Raw genomic sequence first — 26,482 nt, forward strand, 5'->3', positions numbered from 1 at the left:
ACAGTTCCAATGACACAGTAGCCTACATTTAGGGTTCCTTTGCATTCGTTTGCTTCATTATTTGTTAATGTCTTATTGTGATTTGCACCATTAATTGTGATTTGTCTTGATGTGAATTTGTATTTTGCCTGAATGTTGTGATAAATAAATAAATAAAATTGGGCTGTCTCTGATATCTGACGTATTCTGGTCCCAGTTGTCCTTGTAGCGACCCAGCTGCACTAAAATATTCGGCGGACAAGCGTGCGTTTACTCTGAGTTTGGTTAAAGTATCACGTGGTAACTTGTTCTTTTTAAGGGGTAGGGTTCGGGGGTGATCAGAGGCGTAACAGAGGTAGGAGAATGGTGGACTGCTGCAAAACAGAGAAATTTGAGTTGCATGTTCCGAAACTGGAAGAATTGTGTGAAGGTAAAATTGCTACACGGGTTTATAGCAAGTTAGCTAAGGTTCAGCATGCTCGTAAATGATCGTTACTTCGTTTTTGTGGCAGCAGTTATTAGATCAGTAACGATGAATGGTCAAAGTACGTTATTTACATATACAGTCTATTGATTTAGGATTTAGCAATGGAATATCTGGCTGCTTAGCTAACTTATATGTGACATAATATAAACCATATCTGACGATGTCGTCTTAATGTAGCTGTTTTTTTTTTGTTTTTGTTTTTTAAAAATGTATTTATATACGTCAACAGCAATGCACTTTAGGTTATAGACTAATTAGCTAAACCAATATTTACAGAGAGATAAGTGTGCATGTTTATGTAGACCTGTTATCGCTCGCGAATAAATTCTCAAACGCTTAGTTCTGCAGGATGGCCTGAAAAAGAACTTCACCGACACGAAAGTCAGTGTGGTGGACTGTCCCGACCTTTCGGAGGATCCATTTAGATTTCCTGTGAAGGGTAACATATCTAAATATTTGTGTTGTTTTTAAAATAGATTTAAACAAATATATGCACTGCGTGAGTACTTTTAATGTTAAATGTCGACAGATACATGTCTCCTCTCCACCAATTCTCCCTTTTACAGGACTGTGTGGTAAACCTCGAATAACGGATGTTGGCGGTGTTCCCTATCTGGTTCCTCTGGTACAGCTTGATAAGGTCAGAGTTTAAAGCTCAAAAGTATACGGTTTAAAGTCTTGGCAAATATTTATTCAACCACGTTGGAAAAACAAAAAACATTTTAAGTGTAGAGAAAGGAAACAAAATGTACTCATGAGAATATATGTCTGATTTTATTTGAAAGGTGTACAACATGAACACTGTTGCCAAAGAGGTAGAACTGCCCGGAGCTTTCATTCTGGGAGCTGGGGCTGTCTCTTCGAAAGCTGTAGGAATGAATGCAGAAGTAAGCTGCTGCAGTCTGAATTATTGTGCTAACATACCATTGCTGTCTAGTGTATGCACCGATGCTTATGCCAACCTTTATTGCATTTTTTTTGTTAATAACTCTCTCCAGCTGATGCCTCTGGTTCTCACTGAATCGGGGGGGAAGCCAGCTGTGAACAGCAGCTACCTTTCCTCCATTAACCCTGGTGAAGGGACGTGCCTGCTGGAGAAATACAGCGACAAATACTCGGACTGCGATTTCGGACTTCTGGCCAACCTGTATGCGTGTGAGGGCAAGCCAGGGAAGGTGAGACGGTAAACGCTTGGGGAAATTTAGTGCCACCCTCCAGGATTTTTTTGTGTCACTCTGTATGGTTGAGGTGTACCCAAGGGTTCTCAGAGTTGGTTTAAGGTTTAATTTCACATACCACAAAGGAGGTCCTGAAGACGACAAAAGGATTCTATAATGCTGGATGTAAATTATTTTGACCCCTCCTAAACAAAATCATTTGTGATTTTTTATCTTCAGTTTTTGCAAAACTCTCTCAATGTTCAGCCAATGTGAACATGAGGCCCTTTCCTTTCCTCAATGGGTAATACATAAAAATGGCTTGTGATGCATTTAATTTGGCCTGTAGACAGTTATAATCATGCTTCACATTCTAACCGGAACTGTTTGGCCAGCTGTGGCCGTATGCTAAAATATCATGTGGTCCAGATGCTGTACAGGATGCGTCCTAGTTTTGCAGCAGAAATGTTGTTGCATAAGCTTTTTTTAAAAGGAAATGGCATGTGGAAATCATGCCGAGCACAGCAGAATATTGCGAAACATCCTGTGATTCTGTGTAAGAAGTCAGACTTGCTGGGTCGTGGCTAGAGGCACTGAAGTCACATTGGCTCAGCTTCAGCCACCTGTACAAGTGTTAATAATATGTACCTACACTGCCCCTGCCCCTGTACATATTAGTACATGCAGAGCCACTACAGTTTGCATCCATAAAGGAAGACTGCAACCTAAGACTATCTGCGAATCAGTATGCAGTTGCAGTGGGTACAGCAAGTGGTTTCTGTTAGGAAAGAGGACTGGCCACTGCTCTCAGCTCTGCTTTCTCTCCACTCAGCATTGACCTCAACTGGACCTCTCGTTGCCAGCAAAATTTCAGTGCAGGTAACCTCAGCTATAGATTCAGGAGAGCCTGGGCGAGTGCATGCTCTCCTGTGAAGCACATCATTATCAGCCAACTCTTCCAAAAATCAGGCTTGCTCAGACATAGGGAAGTAACTGCATGTGCAGATTTCAGGCCAGCAGGGGGTGCTAGTGATGAGACATTGTAATCCCAGACACTGGATTCCCTCTCTTTCCTGGACGACACTAGTAACAGTTGGGCTGTCCGGTGTAGTCTGCACTGGGGTAGTCCAGATTTGACTGTGGGGCTCTTCCACACACTAGAACATTTTTTGTCTTAACTGGAGGAGGCACCTAGCAGCCATATTCACTCAATCTTAATATGACTGACTGTATTTACCGGGAAAGCTAGCACACATTATGCGGTGAGAATGGCTGAAGTGAATCAGTTGAGAGCTTTTGGAAATGTTTAGACGCTGTGGTTTTTAATGTGTAACAGGTCCTGGAGGTGAAGGCCAGCAGACGGACGGGAGGAGACAGTCTGGTGACGTGCTTGAGGAAAACCTTGGCGAATCACTACAGCGACAAAAGCCTGGCTCTCGGGGGAACCTTCGTAATACAGAAAGGGAAAGCCAAAATTCACATCATGGTAAAATCAGCAAAAACATTACCATTTTGAGATTGTAAATATATGTCTTTGGCTTCAGGATGAAATGAAACTATATTATATTACATAATATTATGTTATAATTTAACATTGTTCATGTGTTATTTGCTACACACAGTAGTGCCATGAAGTTACATCAGGGTTCCCTGTTTAACGCTTGGTCCTTTGGTATGTGGCCCCGCACGTGCAGCCGCGGGAGTTTTCGGCCTGCCCTCTCAATAGCGACGAGGACGTGAACGAGTGGCTGAAGCACTTTGAAGTGAGCGCGCCTCTCGTCTGCCAGTCTGTGCTGGTGTCCAGGGACCCCGTGAGTACCAACCAGAAGACTCCGCTCACTTCCCTGGTGACCCATGAGACGTGGCTTTGCCGAGACATTGAAATTGTGTCATGGGGAAATAACACAATTTGGCTCTGGAGCTGAATGGGCAGTTCTTTGTAGAACTGCAACCGGTATTCGGCAATGAGTGCACGGGAATGTTCAAGGCGTACATGCAAACATGGCAGATCTGGGACATGTACATTTTGGAATTTCTTGCATGGAATTTTTGTGTTGAAGAAAATCCAGAAACACTCCAAGGCACTCAATCTCCAGTTAAAAAAGATTGAAAACCTTATTAAATCCAAATTATCTGGCTATATTATGATAAATAAAACACATGTACCCTGATGAAGGCATGTGTTGCCGACCCGCATTGGTGCTTTTTTATTCTATCACGATATAGCCAAATAATGAAGGCTGATTTCCACTGGAGATTGAGTGACATGGAGTTTTTTGCATTTTCTTCTATACGGATACAAACCCCATCTTGCAATGTGGACCTCTAGATTTAGATAATATTTTGATTCTATTTGAAGCCAGGGCAGCATTCCTTTCTTTAAAACCATTTCTGTATGCGATTTGTGTCCTTGCTTTTTTTCCCACCAGGGTTTGGACCTGCGCGTGGAGCACACTCACTGCTTCAGTCACCATGGCGAGGGAGGACACTACTACATCGACACTACGCCGGACACCGTGGAATACCTGGGCTACTTCCTGCCCGCCGAGTTCATCTACCGCGTTGATCGCCCCAAGACCACCCACGTGATTGGACGAGATTGAGAAGATCAAACTTTAATTCCAATCTTTGGCATTTGTATGAAGCTCATTCTTTATATAGGATCATATATATACAGTACCAGTCAAAGGTTAGGACACACCTGACTGAATGTATGTTTCTCATGATCTTAAAGACATTTTGATCTAAAGGCTTATGTTGAAATGCTTGAAATTAGTTTCTTAGACAAATATAAATAGTGATGTTGATGCCTATGTATGAATGTCTTTACAAAACTAAAATTTTAATTTTAAAATATTGTTTAAAAACTTTACAGATTATTTTATGCAATTGTTCCTGCTCTTGTAAGACCAGAATCATGTTGCTTTTATTGTTGTTTTTAATTGATAAATAAATCAATTGGTGATTGATTTGAAAGATCCAACTGCAGCTTCTTATTTGAAGGGGTTAGGATTCAGAGAAATGATTGGATAAAAACAAAACCACTTGATTTGTCTGCAGGGAAAGTAAATTGTGTAATCAAGCGTCCATATGTTGCAGTAGGGTCCACGAGTGTGGAGAGACGTGAGCAGCTAAGGTAATTATCAGAATTAATTCAAACCAATCAGCAGGGGAGCAGGTACTCAGAGATGTTGTTCATAAGAGTCCTTATATTCAGCATGAATACCCTTGAGATGTGCTTAAGCTGTTGTCACGGCTTAACTCCTGACAACATATCTCACTGCAGGAGATGCAGAGAAAGTTGTGTTGTCAGTCTGTGGTATCTGGGTGGTGTCAGGAGGCCAATCAGATTCCAAACTAAGAACATCATGTTCCCATAAAGTGCCACACATTCCCCCTGCTGACCATAGAAAGACAATTCCTTGTGAGACAAAGAGGAAGGGCTAGAGGTGATCATTACATGTTAGGTGATCAATAATAGAAATCATGACTGTTCCAGTGATTCTCCATTCAGTACAGGTGTTTGTGTGCGTGTGTGTGTGTGTGTGTGCGCGCGTATCTATGGGAATACGTGGGTAAGTGTGAATGTGCATCACAATCCTGGTCAGGAGGCAAGCCCAGAGGCGGACTACGTGTCTGCTTTTTTTTCAGCGATAGATTATCAACATCAGTGCACCAACATCAAGCTAAAGCCCAAAAAAAGAAAGTAGAGAAAGTAACACTGCAGTCAATAAGAGCTATGAGATTCTGAACACTTTTTTTTTTAGCAGGAGCAGGTCATGGACACAAAAGCAAGCAGAAGAACTGAAGGAACAGCCTCTAGATGTGACTGAAAAGGACTATGCCAAAAGGACAAAAAAAAATTTTTTTAAGAGCGTACTGCTTCCAAAATCAGGCTTCCTGCTTACATAAAATAAATATGATCACGTTGAGCTGAGACATTTGTGTCTGCAGGCTCTAATTACTGTATCTTTTTTTGAACTGCAACATGCTACTAATTGTACTTCCTCTAAGTCCTGTTTTTGTCTTACAGTGCTTCTGATATATCCACAGGAATATCTTGCCTTTTCCTTGTATCCCACTCACCCCTAGTGTAGATGTGGGGTCTGTAACCCAGTCTCAACAAATAGGGTTTTAAAGCGATTGTTGATGTCCCTGGAACGGTTTATTATTATTAGAAAAAGTAGCCTACAAACTGCTCATAATGTGTATTGTACACAACAAACGTTTAACCTTAATTCCAGATAGCTAAATTGGTCAAGTAATAATTTGTTCACTTGCCCAAAATGTGAATAAATATAATAACAATACACCAAGTTTAATATTTTGGCTGAAATGTTCATTAAATTAACCGGTGACGGAACCACTTCGTCAGTACCCTGCATTGCCCAGAGCAGACACAGGAGTCACTCACAATTATCCATGCTGTAGTGCAGAATGTGGTGGAGACCGTTGCAAAATGTGATGTCTTGGTTAGAGATGCTTTAACTTTTTAATTAAAGTAAATACTATCTTTTCTGGAAAAAATTAAGTGCTGCTAATACGTTAAAACGTATTTTCATTGGTCCTTCCGAAACACGATGTCAGCGTCCTTGGCGCTGTTGTATCCAGCCGTGTGTAGGGAACAGTTTGTGCTTCCATCACCAGAAGCAGAGAACACACGCTGTACGTATGTTCTCCGTTGTAGGGGAAGGTCACTGGCATTGAATCCTTACTTTAGTTTAAGATGATTATTATTCATTCTGGGTGGTGTGTAGGCTACTACTTAGGGAACTTGGTTTATAATTTAATGGATGGTTGGTCGGATTCACATGTTGGCGGCTGCCGTTCTAACCACTGCATGATAATTAACCTGAACGGTTTCGTTTAAAACAACCAGGTGTAGAATGGACTGAATTTATAACCATTTAATCTGGATATAGGCCTCTCTGAAATACCTAAATAAAATGTGTCGAAATAAGTATGCAACAGTGGAAAAGTACAGCTCGTACCCATTTCTTACGCACGCCATTTGTTTATTTTAATAACACTGAGGATTACCTTACTACCACATATTAAAATATACATTCCAACTTTATGGTTATCCGAAATATGCGTTTAAAAACGACTGGTGAATTGCAAATGACATGTCATTACCTCACCCTGCATGAAATACAAAAGCATGACAATATAGAGGAGAAAATGTTGGGGTGACCAAAAATACTGTTACCCTCACCCTGGTGCTGCCATTGTGCAGTTTAAACGAAGGCTTAATCGCGACAGCCCGCAAGATTCTGTAGATTTCCTTTTCCATATCGGAGATAGGAGAGATGCGAAAAGCAAACGATACCCAGAATGCTGCTGCAACAGTCCGGAAGTGAGCTGTGTATTGACAATATGGCTGATCGTTCTGCGGAGCGGGGAAGAAGGAAGTCTGGGCTTTGACAGTATAGCCCTTTCACGGTTGCTGATAAAACAGATCTTTGAATGAGGGGAGTTGAGATTCTACGGGATGAAGACATTGAGCTGAGGACATATTTAGAGCGTTAGAACAGCCATGTCGTTTTTTAGGAGGAAAGGTAAGGAAGTCGGCTGCGAGATGATAGCGGGAGAGATTGGAGGAAATGTAGGGTGACCGATGCGGGTTTGGTTGACAGCACGGTGTGAATCGAAGGCCTTCTCGGAGCACTGTGTTGTGACTTTATGGTTATAATGTAAGACTAATGAATGAACACAGCGAAGGCATTGCTTTTGCGCAAGTGGCTTATCACGACATGTAAACAATAATTCAGTAAACAACTGACGCGTCGTCTGACAGTTATAAAAATGAGATTGAGTCTACACGTTTTTGCATTTAAAAAAAGCTAGCAAGCGATTTAGCTTGCTAACTACTGCTGCTTTCGTTCATACAAATTAATGTTAGCTAGGCTAATTACAGAAAATAAATGGAACTTTCCTTTGCATATTTGGATTTTCCTCATATAATTAGCTGGCTAGTCCACCAGCACGACTAGATGGCTAGCTAGCTAGCTACATCCTTTTCCAGGAAGAATGAAATTGTCAAGACACAGGCTAGCTAAGCTAACATCACAGGATCTTGCTAGCTAGCTTAAATGTCATGACAAGATTTCTATCTAACCACGTAATGCTAGAAACACTCCGAAATGTCACTGGGCAACTACATAACAAGAGAGGTAGTCTATCTTCTGACTTAGTTCCCATCTCAAAGTTTTGGTAGACCTGGCCAACGTTTGCAAAGCTACAGTGCAGAAAATCAAAAGCAGCTGTATTTGCAAGCTTGCGGTGCTAAATCAGTTTGACAGTTCTTGATAATATTCAGCAGTTACTGAGATGGTCAGCTACTTTGTTATGGGACCATCTCGGGAACCATGAAGTCAATGTAATTGCATTAATCTAGTTACACCTATCTTCATCCTTTCACAGTTGCAAATTAGCTATTACTCGGTCGTTAACCTGCTTGCTGTCATTTCAGGATGTTTAACGTAGGTTTGCTAGATAGCAAACTCAAATGCTTGCTGAATGTGATAATGTATACGTTGAACCTGTGATTTAGCTAACTACCTGTCAAGATGTTTTCTTTTCAGTTGACGTTATGACATCGTAATTTGACGGTAGTGAAGTTTAGGAACGATGCTGAGATATAAATCAAAGTTAGCTTACTATATCAATATTCAAAAACAGTGGCAGAAGCGGGCTAGCAAATGTCAATTGACTAGTTTTTAAAGAAGGCTAGTGATCTGCTGTTAATACCACAGGCGAAACGGTGATTAATTTGCCAAACTGACTTGACCCCGTGTGTTGTGTTCTATTTCTGGTATCACATCCCATTCAGTATGAACTTTAGCTAACATTGGGTCACATAATAGCCACCCAGCACTTACGTTAATGCTTTTTCCTTCATGATCCGGATCCAACACAACATCTCTATGTATTTCTTGAACTTCCGTATGAAAGCATTTCCATTACATAAAGATGAGTGTTTATTAGGTTTTTTGTGTCACTAAGAAATGTTAGGCTGAAGTGGAGAATTATGAAATGGTTGGTTTTCTATCACTGCTCCTGAATTTAGTGTATTTTTGGGACCTCGTCATGAGTACGGTTTGGATTCTGATCCAGACCAGAGACCCAGTCTTCCCCGGGGCATCCGTTTGTATGGCGTCATGCCAGCTTCTCCGGAGCAACCTGATGAACCAAACCTTCCCCCGAGGTCCGCTTGTGTTTCAGCTGAACCTGTCCTCCCCTGACTGTCGCCTCAAATGTCATTTCTGAAACTCTTTTGATAATGGTTTAGCGGCACAGCTTCATCATTTCTTTGACAAAAAGCTCTATTTTGCAAAACGGTTGTTTTTTTTTGGAGCGAACCCCTTGTACAGCTGTTTGTCTTTCGTTTTCAGCAAAAGCCAAGGAAATTGAGAGACCAGTTGATCCAAAACCTACCAAGGGTGAGTATTTCCACTTTGGGCCGTCTATCTGTGTAGAGTGAGTACATATCCCTCCCAATATGACAAATTTCCAGTGTTATATTCCTCAAAGGCATTGTTTGTGGGGTTGGCCATAGACTTGGATGTGATCTCATTTGACCCATTGATTGACTTCAAATTATTGTCTCACTACAGAAAGCAACCAAGACTGACATTGCTTTGCATATAGAACGATCAGTATGTGTAACTGAGGACAATAAAAATCTTCCATCAGTTTTGATTATCATCATATATTTGAGCTGAGAAGCCTGAAGAATGGTATAATATTGCCCAAATGTGTGTTGATATGACGTCTATGTTCACTATGTTTAATCATATGCAGTAGACTAGGTGGTGTAGAATGGGTTTTTTGTGTAAAAAGTATGCTTCTGAGACTTGCAGCAAAAGATTGAGAGGAAATGCTTATGTCATCTGTGCAAAGTTTACGTTTGAATGAGCACAATGCTAGGTGAATGCTTTCAAGTCTGCGCGACCAAACAGTAAAGAAGTACAGCCAGGAAGGGCTTGCATGGACTGTGGATGAATTAGAGGATTAGAGTGCATTCATGTCTTATCTGGTCCTGGATGGTTCAAGATGTGAATGCACACACAGTGCTTTTAAAAAAAAAATAAAATAAAATAAAAAATTAGTCTTATCAGATGGAAAACGTAGCTCTAACAGTCATAGCACTGTTCCTATAAATAACACCAACAAATAGGATTAACTGTTGTCTCTATTCCGCCTTTTTGAAAATTGGTCTGGGTCCAGTAAATTGCAAATGGATTCTAATGAGAAAATGACCAGTATGTTAAATTGCTTTGGGGGCATATGTTAAATTGTCCCACAACATGGGCACATATTGTGTTTCAGATCTACGCCTGGAACATTTGAATTAATTTGAATCTGTATTTGTTGCAAGCAATTTGTTCAACGTTTGTCTTTGAACTCATTGGTAGGTACGGAGTGCTCTTGTCCTGTACCCTTCTGGTTTTTCTTCTTTTTGTCTGTTTATTTCCCTTTTTAAAAAATGAAAGGATTATTACAGTCCAAAGGTGTCAGTATAATGAATCGCATAAGTAAGCAAGTCCTGCATTCCCCTGGTCTTTTCAGATGTTGTAGTTTCAAATGTGATTTCTCCTTGCTGTTGATTGTCTGTTTATTAGCCTGCCTCACAACTTTGTCCTTTTGCCCAGGGCTGTTGGCCTGGTCATGTGGTACGAGATGGCTCTTTGTCTGACTTTGTCTGGTTGTCTTTCCGAACTGACCACACCTTCCCTGTCTTTCCCAGCTCCGGTTACATCGCACTCCCCGTCTCAGGCTTCCCGCAACCACCATGCTATCCTGGAGGCAGCTGGGCCCAGCCACGTGGCCATCAACGCCATCTCCGCCAACATGGACTCCTTCGCCCGCGGGCGCACCGCTATTCTCAAGAAGCAGCCCAGTCACATGGAGGCTGCGCATTTTGGGGACCTAGGTAGGGGGCGCTGCTCACTGACCGTCACGGCATTGCTCTTGGAAACATCTGTGCTTATTATCTGTGCTTGGGTGGCTGTGTAGTGTAATGGGTGAGGAGCTGGTCTTGTAACCTAAAGGTCATAGGTTTGATTCTGGTAGGACACTGCCGTTGTACCCTTGAGGTACATTCCAGGTATTTAACCTGCATTGCTTCAGTATATATCCAGCTGTGTAAATGGATGTAAATGCTATGTAAAAAGTTGTGTAATTCTCTCTGGATAAGAGCGTCTGATAAATGCCTATAATATAATGTAACTTGGTCATATTTAATTTTAATGTCTTATTGTCAGCCAGTTGACAGTTTATGCTCCATTATCTTGCTGTTGCTGGACTAAATCCTGTGAAAGGGATCTATTGATACCCAATTTAAATAGCATACGTTGTGTCTTGTGAAAACTTTAACCCTTTAAGTCCCTGTTCTCTGTCCTGTTGCAGTACTGTAAATTTCTGCACAGGGGCTCAATCGTGTGTGTCAGCTTTGGTTCACATTACAACACTGGAGTTCTCAGATATCGCATGAAAATGATGGTCCCAGGTAGTTCCAGGTGGTACCAGTGGAGTAGAGTCAAGCTCAAGTTAAGGAGAGGATTTCTCTGTTTTCTTAGGAGCCTATCCAATAAGCACGTACATCATTTTGGCCGTTTGCAAATGTGATATGCAGAGTCATTAGGAAGTTAAATATGAAAATTGGAATTCAGAGCAGCCCGTGAATGGGAAACGATGATGAAATAGGTTTAACCTGCCCCCCCGGATTCCAGAATGTTCTGCAATCCATTAATCGTCAGACGCGTGGTTACAAAGTACAACTGTAAGTATTCCATGGAGCATGTGTTTAATCCCATGGTGTAAAAGGGGCGGTCTCAGGCTAAAGCTGTCACCTGTGGGGAAGGTGTCATAAATTTGCACTGACTGATTTAAAACTGCATTCTGCAGATGCTTTTTTTCCCCTGCCACTTGTATTTAACATCCACATTTAAGGATATCGTTCAGAACTTGCAACTGATGTCAAAATACAAATGCAAATCCTGATTTTCAAATCATCTGATTCTTTTATGGATTTTGTTACATTACCAAGCACAATATCACAATGGAATATGCACTATTTTTTATTGATTATTTCCTACCCTTCCTTCCTGTTGCCTGTCCTAGCTTGAATTCAGCTACACGGATGAGCGATGTCCTTTCATTTTTGTTATTAATTGACAATGTGAGTTCTTTCTGGGCCTGTTACTGATTGGATGTACGTAATTTCACATGCTGCTTCCGCGTTCCTGGTGCGTTCGTCTGACCGGCCGGCCCTGATGTTCCTAGATCTGAGGTCCAACTGTCTTTTCATTCCTCGACAAAAGCTGAGCCCTAAGGATTGCCTGTGTTCCCCGAACGCAAGTATGCGAAAACAAATACTTGCGGAGGTGTTGGTTGCTACCTGTTGAAGCATGAGACCTTCTGGTGAGTCAGTTGTGTGGTAGAACCAGAGTTACGGCATTGAGCCTGTGGAATGCTGTGGAGTGGCTCCACGTTGGACTAATTGGTCGAGAGATCGAAGCGTTAAACGAAAAGTTAAACCGGATTAAAAACGTCTGATTTGGCGGGCTGCTCGGAAGACGGGCGTCAGCTTGGCTACGCTCTTTTGGCAGTAATGGGACTTGTAGGACGAGTTGTCTTTGTTTTCCAGTCATCTCTCAGTTGGGGTCCGCTTTGTACAGTAGGCAATCGGTTTCAGTAGACTGGCCATGTGGATCTACCACTAATGCCATTCAATGGGATTGGATATTTTCCTATGAGGTAGATTTGCACAAGAAGGTGCAGTTGAGGTGGAGGTCTACCCTTTTGTGTTTCGAACATGGCAGCGATGTTTCTCATGGCAAATGGGCCTAAATGTGGGAACTCGCTGCGTTTAGCTCATTCTCGAGTCACAGCGGTACTTTTTCCAATACAAAGGTAATTGCTATTCATTATTCATGTATTGTTTTTGGCAGTCGGAGACCACTATGTCCGCAATGCGTCCAGCATTACTGTCGTGAAAGTGGAGTAATCGTAGGCTACATACCTATGTACCCACATACCTATGTGTACCTACATGAGATAAAAAGCAGGCGTCTAGTGCAGTTTGAATCTACAATAGTAGGAGCTTCCACATCTTGGGAAGGAAGTCCTTATTTTGCGTTAAAGTGACTGAGAGTCACAAAATGGCGAGTATGGCACAAATCAAAGGAGCATGAACCTTGCTAATGAACCTGCTCAGCGTTTGAGGGATCGTAGAAAAAAATCTAATAATAGCAAAATCATTGTTGTTTTTTTGTCGTATTTTGACCCAAGATCATTTATCTTGCAGGAGAATCAAGATACTGTATATCAGGCGCATAGTCATTTTGGAATTAATTTACAGTTGAGACTACCCTAGAAATCAGTGCATCCTTCAGAAGGGCCCTATTTAAATATCTTTATTTGTTAACCAGTGTCTATCCCTCCATTGGCATTGTTCTCACTGTTGGGAATATCCAGTCATAAATGTAAGCCTTTTATCCCTTCCTATTACTCTGGCTTTCAGTGTCATTTTATAAATACTTTTCCTCTTTTCTTCCCAATTAGGAATATGTAATTATATATGTATATCAGTTCTCACAGCTGCAGTAGCTACTGTCTAGAGAGCTCAGACAGTCACTGGCATAAAAATTTTTATATCGGTGCTTTTAATACCTTACAATGAATGCATTTAACAGGGTGCTGCTCGAAGCAAGCAGATTTAATTGGTGCGGTGATTGCATTACTCACTGCTCATTCACATCTATTGAGAAACTGGTTTGTCGCACCACCTGCACATTCAGAGCATCAGCTCTGATGCTCTACCCCCCTTCATTACTTTACATTAAAACTGCAGTATGTAGTGGGGAAGTCCCCACCCACTGTCATACTCCAGAAGCACCACTTAGTTTATGTAGCTGTACTGCAGGTGACGTGCCAAAATATTCCAACACTACACAGCACAAATGTACCTTGAGAAAATGCGAATGTACACACAAATGCATGTACATGCACATACACACACACACACACACACGCACAGAAAGGAGCATTGTCCATTTGGTAAGTAGAACAGGAAAATTGTTAATTGAAGCCTAGCTGTTTGTAATTTTGTGATGCACAAATGTTTATTTTTTCTTAATGGTTCATCGATGCAGTTGGTGGTAGAGTGTAGAGGTGCAGGAAACCCGGCTGAAGGGAACGCTCTCGCGTGCATTGCAGGGCGTTCCAGCGTCAACTACCAGGCGCAGGAGACGCGGTCGCGGCTGTCCAAGACGGTGGACCAGATCCTGCGGGACAGCGTGGCCATGCCCTACTACATCCAGTTCATGGAGACGCAGGGGGCCGACCACCTGGTCAAGTTCTGGCTGGAGGCCGAGAGCTTCCGGGCCACCAGCTGGTCCCGGGTCCGGGCGCACAGCCTCAACTCCGTCAAGCACAGCTCGCTGGCCGAGCCGGCCTCGCCCTCCGCCCGGGGTCCCGGGAGCGAGGACTCGTCCGGGTCGCCCCCGCTCGCCCACACCCCCAGCCCCCCGGACACTAACTCTCACAGCCCCGGGGGGGCCGGCGTCTCCCACGGCAACTCCCTGGGCCCGGACGGCGGCAGGGAGCCCGGGGCCCTTCAGCAGGTCCCGCAGGGCGAGACTCCCACCAGGCAACCCTCCTCCAGGATGGGGACCCCCTTCAAACTCCAGGCAACGAACGCACTCAAACAGCTGTCTGACAAGCTCATGAAGAGTAAGTCAGAGGCCTGCCTGGTGGCTGAGACCCCAGCGTACAGAAGTACAGCAGCCGTCTTTATTTTGAAACTGATTTATGGTTGCGTAAGTTACTGTAATATAGTTGCAGTAGTTTAGTTGCATAGAAGAGGGCAGCATGGCGTTGCTTTTGGATAGCTAGAAGCAAGAAGACCCTGGGTTCGAATGTCGGCCATGGTCTTTTTCTGTGTGGTGTTTGCATGTTCTCCCCGTGTCTACGTGGGTTTCCTCCGGGTTTCCTCCCACGGTCCAATGACATGCTAGGCTAATTGGAGACTCTGAATTGCCCCTTGTAATTAGTGTGCGACTGAGTGGTGTGTGTGCCCTACGATGGATTGACTACCTGTCCAGTGTGTATTCCTGCCTCTCGCCCATTGCATGATGGGATAGGCTCCAGCCCCCCTGCTACCCTGACCAGGAATAAAAGGCTTAGATAATCGATGAGTGGACACAGAGGAAGATTACGTCTGATTGTTATCATGCCTGAATGGAGTAGAGCACCTGGTGAATAAAGCATTGAAACGTCCTCTGGGCAGTCACGCTGCCGTGGCAGGAAGTCACACTGAATGACATGTAACAGCCCACAGTGCTGCTGAGGGAGTGTTTCAGTCATCAGGTCACGGGTCACTGGAATCAGGTCATCTCAGCACCTCTGATGTCAGCACTGTCGCTCCCCTTTGTCTGCTGTAAAACTCAGAATCTTCGAAAGAGTCCAGATGCTGCTTGGTATTTGTGTAGGCATTTCTTTATGTGGGGGGTATTTTCAATTGTAATAGTAGGTTTATGTTCAGTAAGTGTGAATGTGGATAGTGTGCATCTCTGTTGCAATACTGTAATACTGAACAATATATAAGCGTCAGTGGAAGAAGATTTGGCTCATCAGACAGAAAGGCAAACACAGTATGTGCTCTGATTGATTTACCTGTAGTATTGTCAAGGCATTAAATGCAATTGGGTTTTTGCCCCTATTTTCGCCCAGTGTGGAATACCCACAGTCCGCAGTCTTTCAGTTCAGCTTCACGTGTAGCTTGCGCAGGCAGACTGTGGATCTCTGATTGATCGGAGTGTGGGTCACATGCTCAGTGAGACATGGGCGTCGGTCAAACCAGCTGGAATCCCTCCCTCTCTCCCTCCCTCGGAAGATGTTGTGGGCAGTTACACTCTAGCAGTGCTGCCAGCCACACCCGTCCCCGGACTGCATGTCCATTTCAGGCCAATCTTCCCAATGCGTCCCTAAACCTTGGACTGTGTGAAAGACTCTCATTGATATATTTGTTGAAGTTAGAATGTGATATATATTGGCCTTTGCTTTTTGAAGTTAATGCTTTTAACTTGTGCAGTATATTTAATGGTGACCAGGCATATGTAGTCTTTCACACAAGCATTTTCTTCTGTTCGTTTTAGGTATAGAGAGAGATGCAGTGAGTATCTTTACCAAGTACATCTCTCCTGATGCTGCTAGATCCATCCCCATCACAGAATCCGTCAGAAACGACATAGTGGGTGAGAGTCAAATGCCCATCTCATATTTTTGGGATATGTGTGCTGTTCCACTGAGCTTGCCATGAAATTCTCAGAGTTGACAAGTTTCAGGATTGTGGTAGTCGCAAGTGTCTTGTGGATGCAGTAAAGAAACACTGACTGTGTGTGTGTGTGTGTGTGTGTGTGTGCGTGCTTGTTTGTTTGTGTGTGTGTGTGCATGTGTGCACGCGTGTGCATGCGTGTGTGTATGTTTGTTGTTTGCCTTGACAGCAAAAATCTGTGGGGAAGATGGGCAGGTGGATCCAAACTGTTTTGTCACAGCACAGTCGGTAGTCTTCGGCATCATGGATGAACAGTGAGTGTTTCTCTAAAATGGAGTATTTTTAAGAGCTTGCCTTGAAATGTTCTTTACATTTTCCTTATCAGTATTTGAGTATGCCTCTTCTTGGATGTAAACAGATGGTTCATCTGAAATTGAAAATTTTCTGCCAGTATTGAATAGTGTTAATAAAAATAATTTCCTGGAGATGTATTTTGTGTGGTGCACCAAGCAACCTTAGCGTCAGTGGTCCTTAAGAAGGCTGGTTTGCAAGTGTTGATTTGGCTAACAAAACGCTTTCTTTAACTTCTTATAGGACCATGCTTGTGCCTTGTAAGGAAATGTTGCTTTCCTCTCTGGACCTCCCAGTGGAAACTGGGATGCTTTGGTCCTCCGTTTTTTGTGTGTGTGTTGATGGACTGGGGCTTTTTCCCGTCTTGTGGCCAGTTTGTCTCCTTTCTCCGCATTGCCACAGTGCGTCTACGCACCAGATCTCTTTCTCTCCCTTGAGAGTGGCTGCTGATTGGCTCTCCAGGCCCACAGCTGGGAATTGAAGGTGGAGCCGGAGGAGGTTAAGGAAGTGTGAAAACGGGCCTCTGCTCGCGTCGGCTGCATAATGGGGGGGGACGTCCTGAACCCCTCTTTCTGCTTCCGCAGGCACTTTACCGAATTTTTACGGAGCCATCATTTCTGCAAGTACCAGATCGAGGTGCTGACCAGCGGTACCGTGTTCCTGGCCGACATCCTCTTCTGCGAGTCGGCCCTCTTCTACTTCTCAGAGGTGAGAGCGTCTGCTCCGCCCCTGGCTGAACCCCAAACCCCCCCCCCAGATGAAAGCTCCGCCAAGGGTTTCTTAATGAACCTCACTTAGTGTTCATAGCCTGAACCCAGAGCCTGAACCCAGCGGGTGTCAAGTTTATCAGTCTAGCTGACATCACACCTGAAACTGGACACCGTCGGAACTCAAAAGACTTTTGAGTGATTTTATATCGTGATGATGTCACTGCAGAGATGTATATAGGTCTCAGAATGCAAGTAGTACACGTGGTGCAGGTTGTTCTGGAATGTAACAGCTATGCTTTGAAACTATGCGGCTGTAACGTATGGGTGTGTGTGTGTGTGTGTGTGTGTGTGTGCAGTACATGGAGAAGGAGGAAGCTGTCAACATCCTGCAGTTCTGGCTTGCCGCCGACAACTTTCAGGACCAGCTGGCAGCCAAGAAGGGCCAGTACGACGGGCAGGAGGCTCAGAATGACGCCATGATCCTGTACGACAAGTAAGCCTTCCGCCTCTACCGCCGTCATATACACTTGGCCATCGGGGGGCGCTCATGGTCCTGTACGACAAGTAAGCCTTCCGCCTCTGCCGCCGTCATATACACTTGGCCATCGGGGGGCGCTCATGGTCCTGTATGACAAGCAGGCCCTCCGCCTCTAGTGCCCACCATATACGCTCGGCCATCGGGGGGTGCTCATGGTCCTGTACAACGAGTAAGCCCTTAGTTTCCACCGGCCACCTTATACACTCAGGCATCCAGGGGGGGGGGCTCGTGTTTCCCTCCCTGCTTACCGACTGGCACAGAATGGGGAATTGATCCAGCCGGCTGGAATCCGTTGGCCAGCGCATTCCGCCCGGGGGCTGGATTTCCATGGGCATCGATTGTCATCCGTTCTGCTGTTATTTACCAGCATGCTGGGAAATATTCCACCAGGACGTCTTCTTTCCCTGTGACTATCTTCCAGCCGGGGGGAGAGGGGGATGATGGGTACATCTGTTCGCCTGCTTAAGTCTGGAACATGTGATCTGTTGTCCTGATTACCCGGGTCCTGATTCGTTGTCCTGGTTACCCGGGTCGTGATAACCGGGTCGTGTGTTTCCCCCCAGGTATTTCTCCCTTCAAGCCACAAACCCCCTGGGTTTCGACGACTTGGTGCGGTTAGAAATAGAGTCCAACATCTGCCGGGAGGGCGGTCCCCTGCCCACCTGCTTCACCACGCCCCTGCGGCAGGCGTGGACCACTATGGAGAAGGTACATCGCCGTAATCTGAGTCCTCCGGGCCAGCAGGGGTCACTGTTTACTTGCCACTTTCTCTCTAAATCCTCTGTGACATATGTCTGTAGACTTGTGCTAATTTAATCTTTTTTTTTTTTTCCCCCCTCAGGTTTACATGCCAGGCTTCTTGTCTAGTAACCTTTATTACAAGTATCTGAATGACTTGATCAATTCCGTCCGGGCCGACGAGTTTTTCGGCGGGAACGCGGTTGCCCCGGGACAAGGTCTGACCCAGGACGGCGATCGCAGCACTAGCACCTCGGAGGAGACACAAGCCCAGGTATCCAGCCAGTACCCCAACCTTTAATGGGGATCCAGAGTGAAGCGCGTGAAATATGCCGGTTGTTGTATTCACAACATGATGAGGCCCGTAAAATACTAATTTTAAGTAATCTAGCTCTGTAAATAGTGAGCTAGGACATATCCCTGAGTATTTTCAATGAAACCTGATTTATATACCATCAAAGAATGATGAATATTGGTGAAAGTAGATGTTCTTTTGAAATAGATACTGGTGTATAAAAGGTTAAAGTTAAAACAGGGCTGCCCAACCCTTTTCCCGGATATCTACTGTCCTGTAGGTTTTCATTTCAACCCTAATTTGGCACACCCGATTCTACTAATTAGCGGTTCTACAAGCTCTCTGGCTTTTGAATGAGGTGTGCTTTGTTAGGGTTGGACAGTGGATCTCCAGGAACAGGGTTGAGCAGCCCTGCTGTAAAATAATGACTTGGCCCTGGGGGGGGGGGGGGGGGGGGGTTGTGAGGACACATCCTGTACCTGCGCTGTCTCTGACGAGTCTCGTCTCCGCTCCCCTACTGCAGCAAGGCACCAAAAAGGCAGCAATTAAAATCCTGAAAAACTTTGACGAGGCAATAACGGTGGACATCGCCAGCCTGGACCCGGAGTCTCTCTATCAGCGCCCGTACGCTGGGTGAGTGCGCGGGGGCGCGGCGAGCGTCGCCGAAACTACTTCCTGTTTCACTGTTCCGGCTCGGGGTGTATTTGCCAGCCCACGCTCAGAGTTCCTGTGGGCGTGCGTTTCTATCTTTTTGTGCACTGAATGGCAATAACTTGGATTATCTCTACTCTTGTCAGTTCAAAAGCCTCTTCTGTGCGTTTATCCTACCACGCAGCCCTTATTCTACCGTAATAGCCAGGCTTTGTATGTGTGTCTTGTGTTGGTGAAAGGCCTTAGAAGTTCTGTAGGGTGGCCTAATGGGAACTTCCACTCGGCTTAGTAACCCGTGTGAGTTTGCTTTGGGTATCTCCCCAGTCAGAGTTCTTAGAGATATGAGTGCCGTGTGACCTGGTTAGATGAAAAGACCCTCTCGAGGTCGGTATCGGAATATTGCCATTAATTACTCCTGCAGACAATGGGACTCCTTTCATAAGTGGCTGGAATAGAAAAGTGGGCGGGGTAAGCAGTGTGTTTGTGTGTATGTGTGTGTGTGTGTGTGTGTGTGTGTGTGTGTGCGTGCGTGTGTGTTCGGCCTATTGCTGCAGGGCAGCCATTAGCCGGCTGCTAATCTCCTTCCTTTCCGTTCAGAAGAATGACGTTTGGGAAGGTGAACGAGCTCGGGCAGTTCATCAGGGAGGCGGAGCCGGAACCTGACGTGAAGAAGTCCAAAGGTACGGCGCCCCAGCTGACGCGGCCTTCGTCCCGCCTCTCTCTCCGACGGCCGTTTCCATTGGTTATTGGAGCAAATGGACGAACTCGATTGGGTGAAATCTTATAGTTCAAGGTTGAATACGAATAGATGCTCTCTCGCATCCCGGTCATTTGGAACACTCATGTTATTATCACTCGCCTGTTTCTGAAGTGAGTTCCTCTGAAATGGCCGGACAGCGGTTCCATTCATATCCTTGTCCTGCGGGGACTAACGTTCCAGACATGTCAGATGACCCTTTTTCTGTTGTGCCCGAAATATAACCAGTTGCTACGTTTCCATTAGAATTTTAAACTCCATTAGTTAGCCTGTTTTTTTTCCTGCACTGATATTCATATCTCATTCTAGCCTGTGAGGTAAAAAGGGATGTTCAATTTTGTGAGCAGCGATTTGGTGTTTTCAGCTGTGTGTCTGAGGGAGAGGCGAGCGGCGGGCGATAATCTGGCGGAAGCTGTGTGTGTTGACTTAACACGAGCGCCAGAGGAAAACTCTGGCATATCTCACCACCCCCCCAATGTCCTCTCCAATCTCTCACAGGCTCCATATTTTCCCTGGCGATGAAGAAGTGGGTGCAGGGAAATTCGGATGAGGTACTGGTAAAATCTTACTCTGTTCAGTTTCCTTAAACTTTACACTGCTGATGTAATTTGAGTTCCCTGATTTGCTTGAAACATTTCATTCATTATTCTGCAGTCCATTGCAACCTTAGGACACCCTTCTAGCAAGTTCTGCAGCAACCCTTGAAAGTTGTCTTTATTTGCACGCATTACGTCTATGCTTAGCCCACATGTACTGATGTGCATGTACTGATGTGCATTCAGGGCGGTAGTTCTTTAGTTCTTTATTTATTTGCACAAATTTAAAATCGACAAAGGAAAAGAAACTAGTAAGCAGAAAATCGTGCAGGTAGTGACAAGAAACCCTAAGGGGCTTATGTAAGGTCTCTACCTATAATAATATACAGTTTACATGAATATCTACAACACATTGCATCAAAAAATTGCATCATTCGGGGCAGTAGGTTGTTCAGTCGCGTTGCCTCGGGTGTGACGGTGCCCCGCCCCTTCCCCCCGTCTGTCCTCTGCAGGCCCAGGAAGAGATGGCCTGGAAGATTGCCAAGATGATCGTGAATGACGTCATGCATCAGGCGCATCACGATCAGCCCGGCGACCAGGCGACTAAGGTGCTGGATCTCTCAGGAGCGACAGTGAGGTTTTGCCTGGAGCTTTCTGACAGTATTCAGGCCCAGTGATATTATGCTGTGCTAATATACTAAGCTTTAGTAAAAATAACAAAAACCATAAACGTGGTGACCAGTCAAGAAAAAATGAGCATTGTGTTTAATGTACTTAGTGTAACTGTAATTCAGGGCTGCTTTTATATGGGCCAGATGCGAATGCAGCTGAGTCAGATTACTTTGTAGTACTTTGTTTCAAGTCCTTCTGTTTGTTTTCATTGTTTCTTTTGAACAAGAGCAACTGAAGATCAAACGGGGCAGTTTTTTTTTGAACGCAGCGCTTTGAATCGCGATGCTGTCCAAACATGATAACTGCCGCACTACCGGTTCGGGAAATGCACCGTGTGCCCTGAGGATGTACGTTTGTTAAGTTGCGTCTGCATGGCGCGCTTCTGACGTCCGAACGCTTCCTTTTCCAGCTATGACCTCCGTGAAGAACCAAAGGAAACTCCGTACTGACGCTCCGTGGAGCGATGGAGCCGGGTGGTGGCGGAGGAGTCGGCGATGAACTGCACACTATTTATCCAATGTTAAAGTTATTTGAATGAAGATAGAACAACACATTCCATGACTTCCTGCATCAAGCTTGCATGTGTGTGCGTGTGCGTGTGTGTGTGTGCGCGCGAACGCGAACGCGTTAGTATGTTTGTGGGATCACGTGTACACTCCCTCTTAACACTATGAAGGCTTTTAAAAGTATGAAGTGGAAAAAAAACAAAAACAAAGCCGTTGTGCAGCAGCACCCTGACGCGAACAAAATCCCTACAAGGACAGGAAATGATGCAGGAAGTGGTGGCGTTACACAGTGCATTAAAGTATCTCTGCTCCAGTAACCTTCTACCATGGCCTCTGAGTAGAGGCCCAGGACCTGAAAGAGACTTCACAAGATTGTAACAATGAAGACTACAGTTTCCCCCTCCTGTTCCTCTATTTGTTTTAAATAAAGTTGTACCCAAAAAGGTCATATTCATTTTAATGGAAGGGGCCGTCATTGACGAATTGCACCCATTGCTGAACGGCTGTGTACAGTTTTGATTAGAAACTCATTGCCTCTCTGGCCTCCTGTGTATTTTGTGAACAGTATTGACAGTGCAAGTAATTTGTCCTATACCTGTGTCCAGTAGACAAGACGGGAATATGATTGAAACTGGAAATGCCACCAATCGCAGCTGCAAGGAACTTGCCCAAAATCTGTAGCACGACCTGGAACTCTGTCCAAGTCATTACAGTACACAGGTCACAAGTTGTTCTTCTGCAGTTAATGGAAAACTCCCTTGGACTGAATTACAAAAGTCGCAAACAAATACTTCTGGCTCCATGTTATATAGCTGTAGGTTTCTGGTTTACCCCATATATTAATGTAATATCCATATTTTGATGATGATTATTTTTTGTATAATATGTAAAAAACATTGTCAATACAAATCTCAATAAGGACTCGTAGTCTTATGAGAATGTGTACTTGGTGAATATGTCATTATTTTCAGACACGTTCAACTGTGGATAAGAACCAGAATGAAAAGACTTTTGGTACTATGTACCTCTACTATGTTTTCTGATGGATATGTGTACTTAATCTATAATATATTTAAATTGTGTTCGATTTAAAAATACATATATTATTGAAATGTTTGTCATCGGTCTTGTGTCATTTGTTTTTTTTTATGACCATAAAAAGTACTCCAATATAAATCTTCCACAGAAACAGAAGGTACTGTAGTGGCAAAGGAACTCAATGAAAACTCCATGAAATCCAATGGTTTCACTGATTCTTGTGGAAATGTTGCTACCAATAAATGGAAAATTAGAATTCCCTGCTGAATCTTGTCCGTTCCTCATGCTTTGTCTAGTAACACGTTACATGTTCCTCATTCTGTCCTTTTAAGATTCTACAGACATGTTATAAACAGCATATTTACTGACGTCATAAAAAGCAATGTCTTGCATAATAAAAATGCAATTGGTTCACTGATTTGTGATGCCTGAAAACAATTACTGAATGGATATTGTTGTATCTGAATTTCTTTAAATGTGTTACTTCTGCAATGCTGTGTTGATAAGTTCTGGCTGCCATAACAGTAATTTTAAGGTTACCTGGTTTCACGGGTGTGGTTCTCAAAGTGCTAATTCAGAAATCTGAATAGTGCCCACTACACAGTGTAGGTACGCAAGGCTTTTAATGCTACAATGTTGACATACTTTCAATACCAATGAAAGTATTGAGTACTGTATAATTTCCCCATGTTTATTCCTAAATTAAGCCTGCATCTGTACGCTTGTCTGGCAATTACCTCCATATCCTCCAATGTTAAACAAACGTACTTATAACCTGTTGAATCATGGCACCACAGATTTAAATTATCTGCTTTACTATTTTACTAACTTTTATGGTCGTCCTTTCGTTGGAAAGGTAGGTAAAATTTTTGGAAGTTCAATTATTTTGTTGTGAAGTGTCTTGTCAAATAATTTCACACTCAAGTGGTTCTGTTAATTTTTTTAAATGCTTTCATCTTTGCATGAAGAACGGATTCGCGAGTGGCTATTCCTAGGACAAGCCATTTGGGGGCAGCATAAGCTGTATATATGGCGCGATGTAGGGAACTGATTAAATTATTTAATTTATCAATTTCTTAATTTTATTTATTTATTTATTTGTTTGTTTATTTATTTTTTTATTTCGGTGGGTGGGGTGGGGGGTGTGGGGGTCAAAAAAGTTTCGATTACAATAATCATGAAGTGCAGCGTATTTATTCATTTATAACCTGGTATTTAATAAAAAAAAGTTCCCTCTTCTCGACTCGGACCAAGATTTGATTTTAAACTATTTCCCAACTTCTTTGTTTTAACAATAGACATAATTAGAAGCCAATTGGGCCAAACAATCACAGTATTACCAGTAATTTACAGAATGTAGAATTAACCACAACAGGAAAACTTAACACCCAACTGGTTTACGCCAACTACTAGGACGTTAATGAAAATTCAAAATCGGATAGCAATAAAGTAGCTCACTGTTAAATTATCTGCATGCACCAGTAAATCTCAACTTCTTCGGTATGGTACCTGTCTGAGGGGAGGGGTTGTGTGAAAACATTTCACAGCAAAGAGGAGACGCCCACCTTAGCGTTCCTTAAGGAACAACGCACGATTTAACCCTGGAAGTAGACTTGCTGCTACTAGCTGGTTAGCTACTAGTAACGTACAAAGCCGTAGCTCTCGCGGAGAGAAAAAAACGCGCAGACTGCAGTGCCTATTGAAGCAGACGCAAAAAAAAAAGATCTGGCTGTTTACATGTTCCTTTCACGCGCAAGCCCGGAGGAAGAGAAATAGATATTTCCATGTTCAGCAAGCAGTTGTGGGTTACAGTTCTGGAACCGCGGTGCCCTCGGAGTATTTACATTTGGGTGTGACAAATGTCTTTAGTCACCCCCTCTACCACTTCCCAGGAAATAATCATAGATGAATTGAAGAAACACGTGAAGAAATTGCTCGTGGATGGAAAGTGATATTACAGTTTCGATTAAAGTTGAATTGCGAACCCATGTTTGGGTATTCTGTTTATATTTCCATTAACTGTCGTCTCGGGCTGTGATTTGTTGACATCCTTCAGTTGTGGTTTCTGATGTAACATTTTTTGGGGAGTTTTTTTTTTCTTTTCTGAGTGACTGAGCTCCAAATGCATTCACTGCTGGATCGGAAGAAGAAAGAAGCCGGGGTTGGGATAGATCTGTCTCCGAGCTCTCTGCCCCAAGCTCCGAGGATGTTCAGCTGTGTGGGCTGCTTTTGGGTGCTCTTATCGTCGGCTCTGGTCGCGATTTGTAGTTTCAGTTTTATCTCCCCGGCATGGATTGTTAAAGATCACCTGAAAAATAAAGATTCCGTGAGCTTCGGGTTACTCTGGCACTGTTCCGAGTCCCTGGACCATATGTACAGATGTTACACATTTGGAGGGCTTGGAAAATTCGCTGAAATTCCTTCCAGCTCCTGGCAGGTAAACCGTTAAAAAAGTAACATTACATTTCATTGTTAACGATCTTATTCCGTATCCCGTGTGAAATGTTTTTGAGGAATCGTGCTACGATTGTTTCATGCTTACAACAGTACTGGGAGTGGACATGTGTCAAAAGCTTAAGCACCAGCCGTGTTTATGGGGTGCGTGTGTGAGCGCATTGAGGCTTACTTTGGGGACAATGCCACCTGAGGGAAGAGAGAAATTGCACGCATCGACAGACAGGGGCATCTCGTGTATACAGAAAAAAAGACAATATCAGCTATGGTACTGCTTTGTTTCACTGCACCGTTGTGTATATGCGGTATGGTCGTGATGGGTTTATGTATTTGCGTCCTGCTTTTTTAATTCGCGCATAGATTTGCATCTGATGGACAGCGGTGCAAAATGGGAGCTTATTTAATTATTTATGTACAAAGAATAAAATCATGCCGCGCTAAACCAGTGGTTTGGTGCTGGACTATATGCAATAATTACTAGTTATTACGGATAACGCGCCTGCGCCCTGTCACTCCTGGAGCCTGTGTTTCATGAACGCGATAACGGCACGCTTCTGTAGGGCAGTGGAGGCACGTGCCTTATATTTATTTCACATTCAGAATGATTTCTGATGTCTTCTGTGGTTGTTTTGCGTCATGTACAAATGTTAGCTTTTCGTGTGTTTTGCATGTTTTGATGCAGCCAGAAGTGTCCAGATCATACGTTAAGGAGATAACGGTCCCAAGAGAGGCGCTGAATATACCGTACATTAGATACATTTCACGATACAGGCACACCTGAAAGGGTTGGGGTTTTCATAACAACAGAACGTGTAACCTAATAATTATCTATTTTTGTCCTGAAGTTGCGACAGCATGCGACTTCGGGACAAAACACGGAATTTTAAATGATCTTCTAGTGCAGTGGTCCAAAACATCAATTAAGGTCTGCCTCCTACTAATCGGGAATGGGAGACAAAGCGATGTGCGTAATTTTCCTACCAGTAGAGGGCGGCTGTCCTGCTGCCCTTGTAGTTCAAACTAACAAACGAGGCAGAGCTGCACCTATTTTAACAGCACATCAGCCGTGCATTCAAAGGACAAAGCCAAGCGCCACGGTGCGTTTCACTAATAGGCTGGGCCAAGGTGTCCAGAGCGCGTCAAACGCACTTAAAAATCACAGGCTTTGGCCTTCTCCCTCTATTATGCCCTCCGTGAAATATTTTGTACCTTTTGAAGATACTCAGCATGTCGTTGCCTTGCACACAGTAACTTGTGCTTACATGTTGCCTCGATAATAAGTGCAATCACAAACTAGAGGACCTTGCCCCTTTGACTCATCGTCCACCTAAT

At 43.8% G+C, this 26,482-nt stretch overlaps 3 protein-coding genes across 11 annotated transcripts in view; all 3 read left to right on the forward strand.

Moving 5' to 3' along the window:
* Positions 1-250: 250 nt before the first annotated feature.
* c9h11orf54 (chromosome 9 C11orf54 homolog) lies at positions 251-5,562 on the forward strand. 7 transcript variants are annotated; one of them, XR_004766994.1, is made up of 10 exons: positions 251-409; positions 807-905; positions 1,033-1,106; positions 1,252-1,353; positions 1,465-1,641; positions 2,960-3,109; positions 3,318-3,434; positions 4,053-4,230; positions 4,684-4,759; positions 5,391-5,562. XR_004766994.1 is itself a non-coding variant. In XM_035434183.1 (10 exons), the coding sequence occupies exons 1-8, from the start codon at positions 343-345 to the stop codon at positions 4,224-4,226; spliced, it is 960 nt and encodes a 319-aa protein (XP_035290074.1). In that variant the 5' UTR covers positions 251-342; the 3' UTR covers positions 4,227-4,230; positions 4,723-4,759; positions 5,391-5,562. The 7 variants fall into 7 exon arrangements, 6 of the variants coding, with proteins under 6 accessions (XP_035290074.1, XP_035290078.1, XP_035290076.1 ...); XM_035434183.1 differs by having other exon boundaries at positions 4,723-4,759; XM_035434187.1 differs by having other exon boundaries at positions 4,723-4,759; positions 5,394-5,562.
* Positions 5,563-6,151: 589 nt separating this feature from the next.
* akap10 (A kinase (PRKA) anchor protein 10) lies at positions 6,152-22,956 on the forward strand. 3 transcript variants are annotated; one of them, XM_035434179.1, is made up of 15 exons: positions 6,152-7,181; positions 9,018-9,065; positions 10,373-10,558; positions 13,846-14,361; positions 15,786-15,884; positions 16,134-16,218; positions 16,840-16,963; positions 17,322-17,458; positions 18,067-18,211; positions 18,345-18,515; positions 19,060-19,169; positions 19,785-19,867; positions 20,443-20,495; positions 20,993-21,112; positions 21,562-22,956. In XM_035434179.1, exons 1-15 carry the CDS (start codon positions 7,160-7,162, stop codon positions 21,565-21,567), a joined length of 1,905 nt encoding a protein of 634 aa, XP_035290070.1. In that variant the 5' UTR covers positions 6,152-7,159; the 3' UTR covers positions 21,568-22,956. The 3 variants fall into 3 exon arrangements, with proteins under 3 accessions (XP_035290070.1, XP_035290072.1, XP_035290071.1); XM_035434181.1 differs by having other exon boundaries at positions 20,993-21,088; XM_035434180.1 differs by having other exon boundaries at positions 19,788-19,867.
* Positions 22,957-24,238: 1,282 nt separating this feature from the next.
* Positions 24,239-26,482, forward strand: part of LOC118234908 (transmembrane protein 211) — a 100,742-nt gene continuing 98,498 nt past the window's right edge. The window contains exon 1 of the mRNA XM_035431765.1: positions 24,239-25,133. Within this exon, the coding sequence (XP_035287656.1) occupies positions 24,819-25,133 (315 nt within the window). The 5' untranslated portion in view covers positions 24,239-24,818. The remainder of the gene's footprint in view (positions 25,134-26,482) is intronic.

The sequence above is a fragment of the Anguilla anguilla genome, chromosome 9 (genome assembly GCF_013347855.1).
Source record: "Anguilla anguilla isolate fAngAng1 chromosome 9, fAngAng1.pri, whole genome shotgun sequence".
NCBI lineage: Eukaryota > Metazoa > Chordata > Actinopteri > Anguilliformes > Anguillidae > Anguilla > Anguilla anguilla.

Coding starts and splice junctions, on each gene's coding strand:
- akap10 (XM_035434179.1), top strand. CDS start 7,160: ATGTCGTTTTTTAGGAGGAAAG. Junction 16,964..17,321: donor CCCTCTTCTACTTCTCAGAG/GTGAGAGCGTCT, acceptor GTGTGTGTGCAG/TACATGGAGAAGGAGGAAGC. Junction 20,496..20,992: donor TGCAGGGAAATTCGGATGAG/GTACTGGTAAAA, acceptor TGTCCTCTGCAG/GCCCAGGAAGAGATGGCCTG.
- c9h11orf54 (XM_035434183.1), top strand. CDS start 343: ATGGTGGACTGCTGCAAAACAGAGAAATTTGAGTTGCATGTTCCGAAA. Junction 1,107..1,251: donor CTCTGGTACAGCTTGATAAG/GTCAGAGTTTAA, acceptor TTTATTTGAAAG/GTGTACAACATGAACACTGT. Junction 1,642..2,959: donor GTGAGGGCAAGCCAGGGAAG/GTGAGACGGTAA, acceptor AATGTGTAACAG/GTCCTGGAGGTGAAGGCCAG.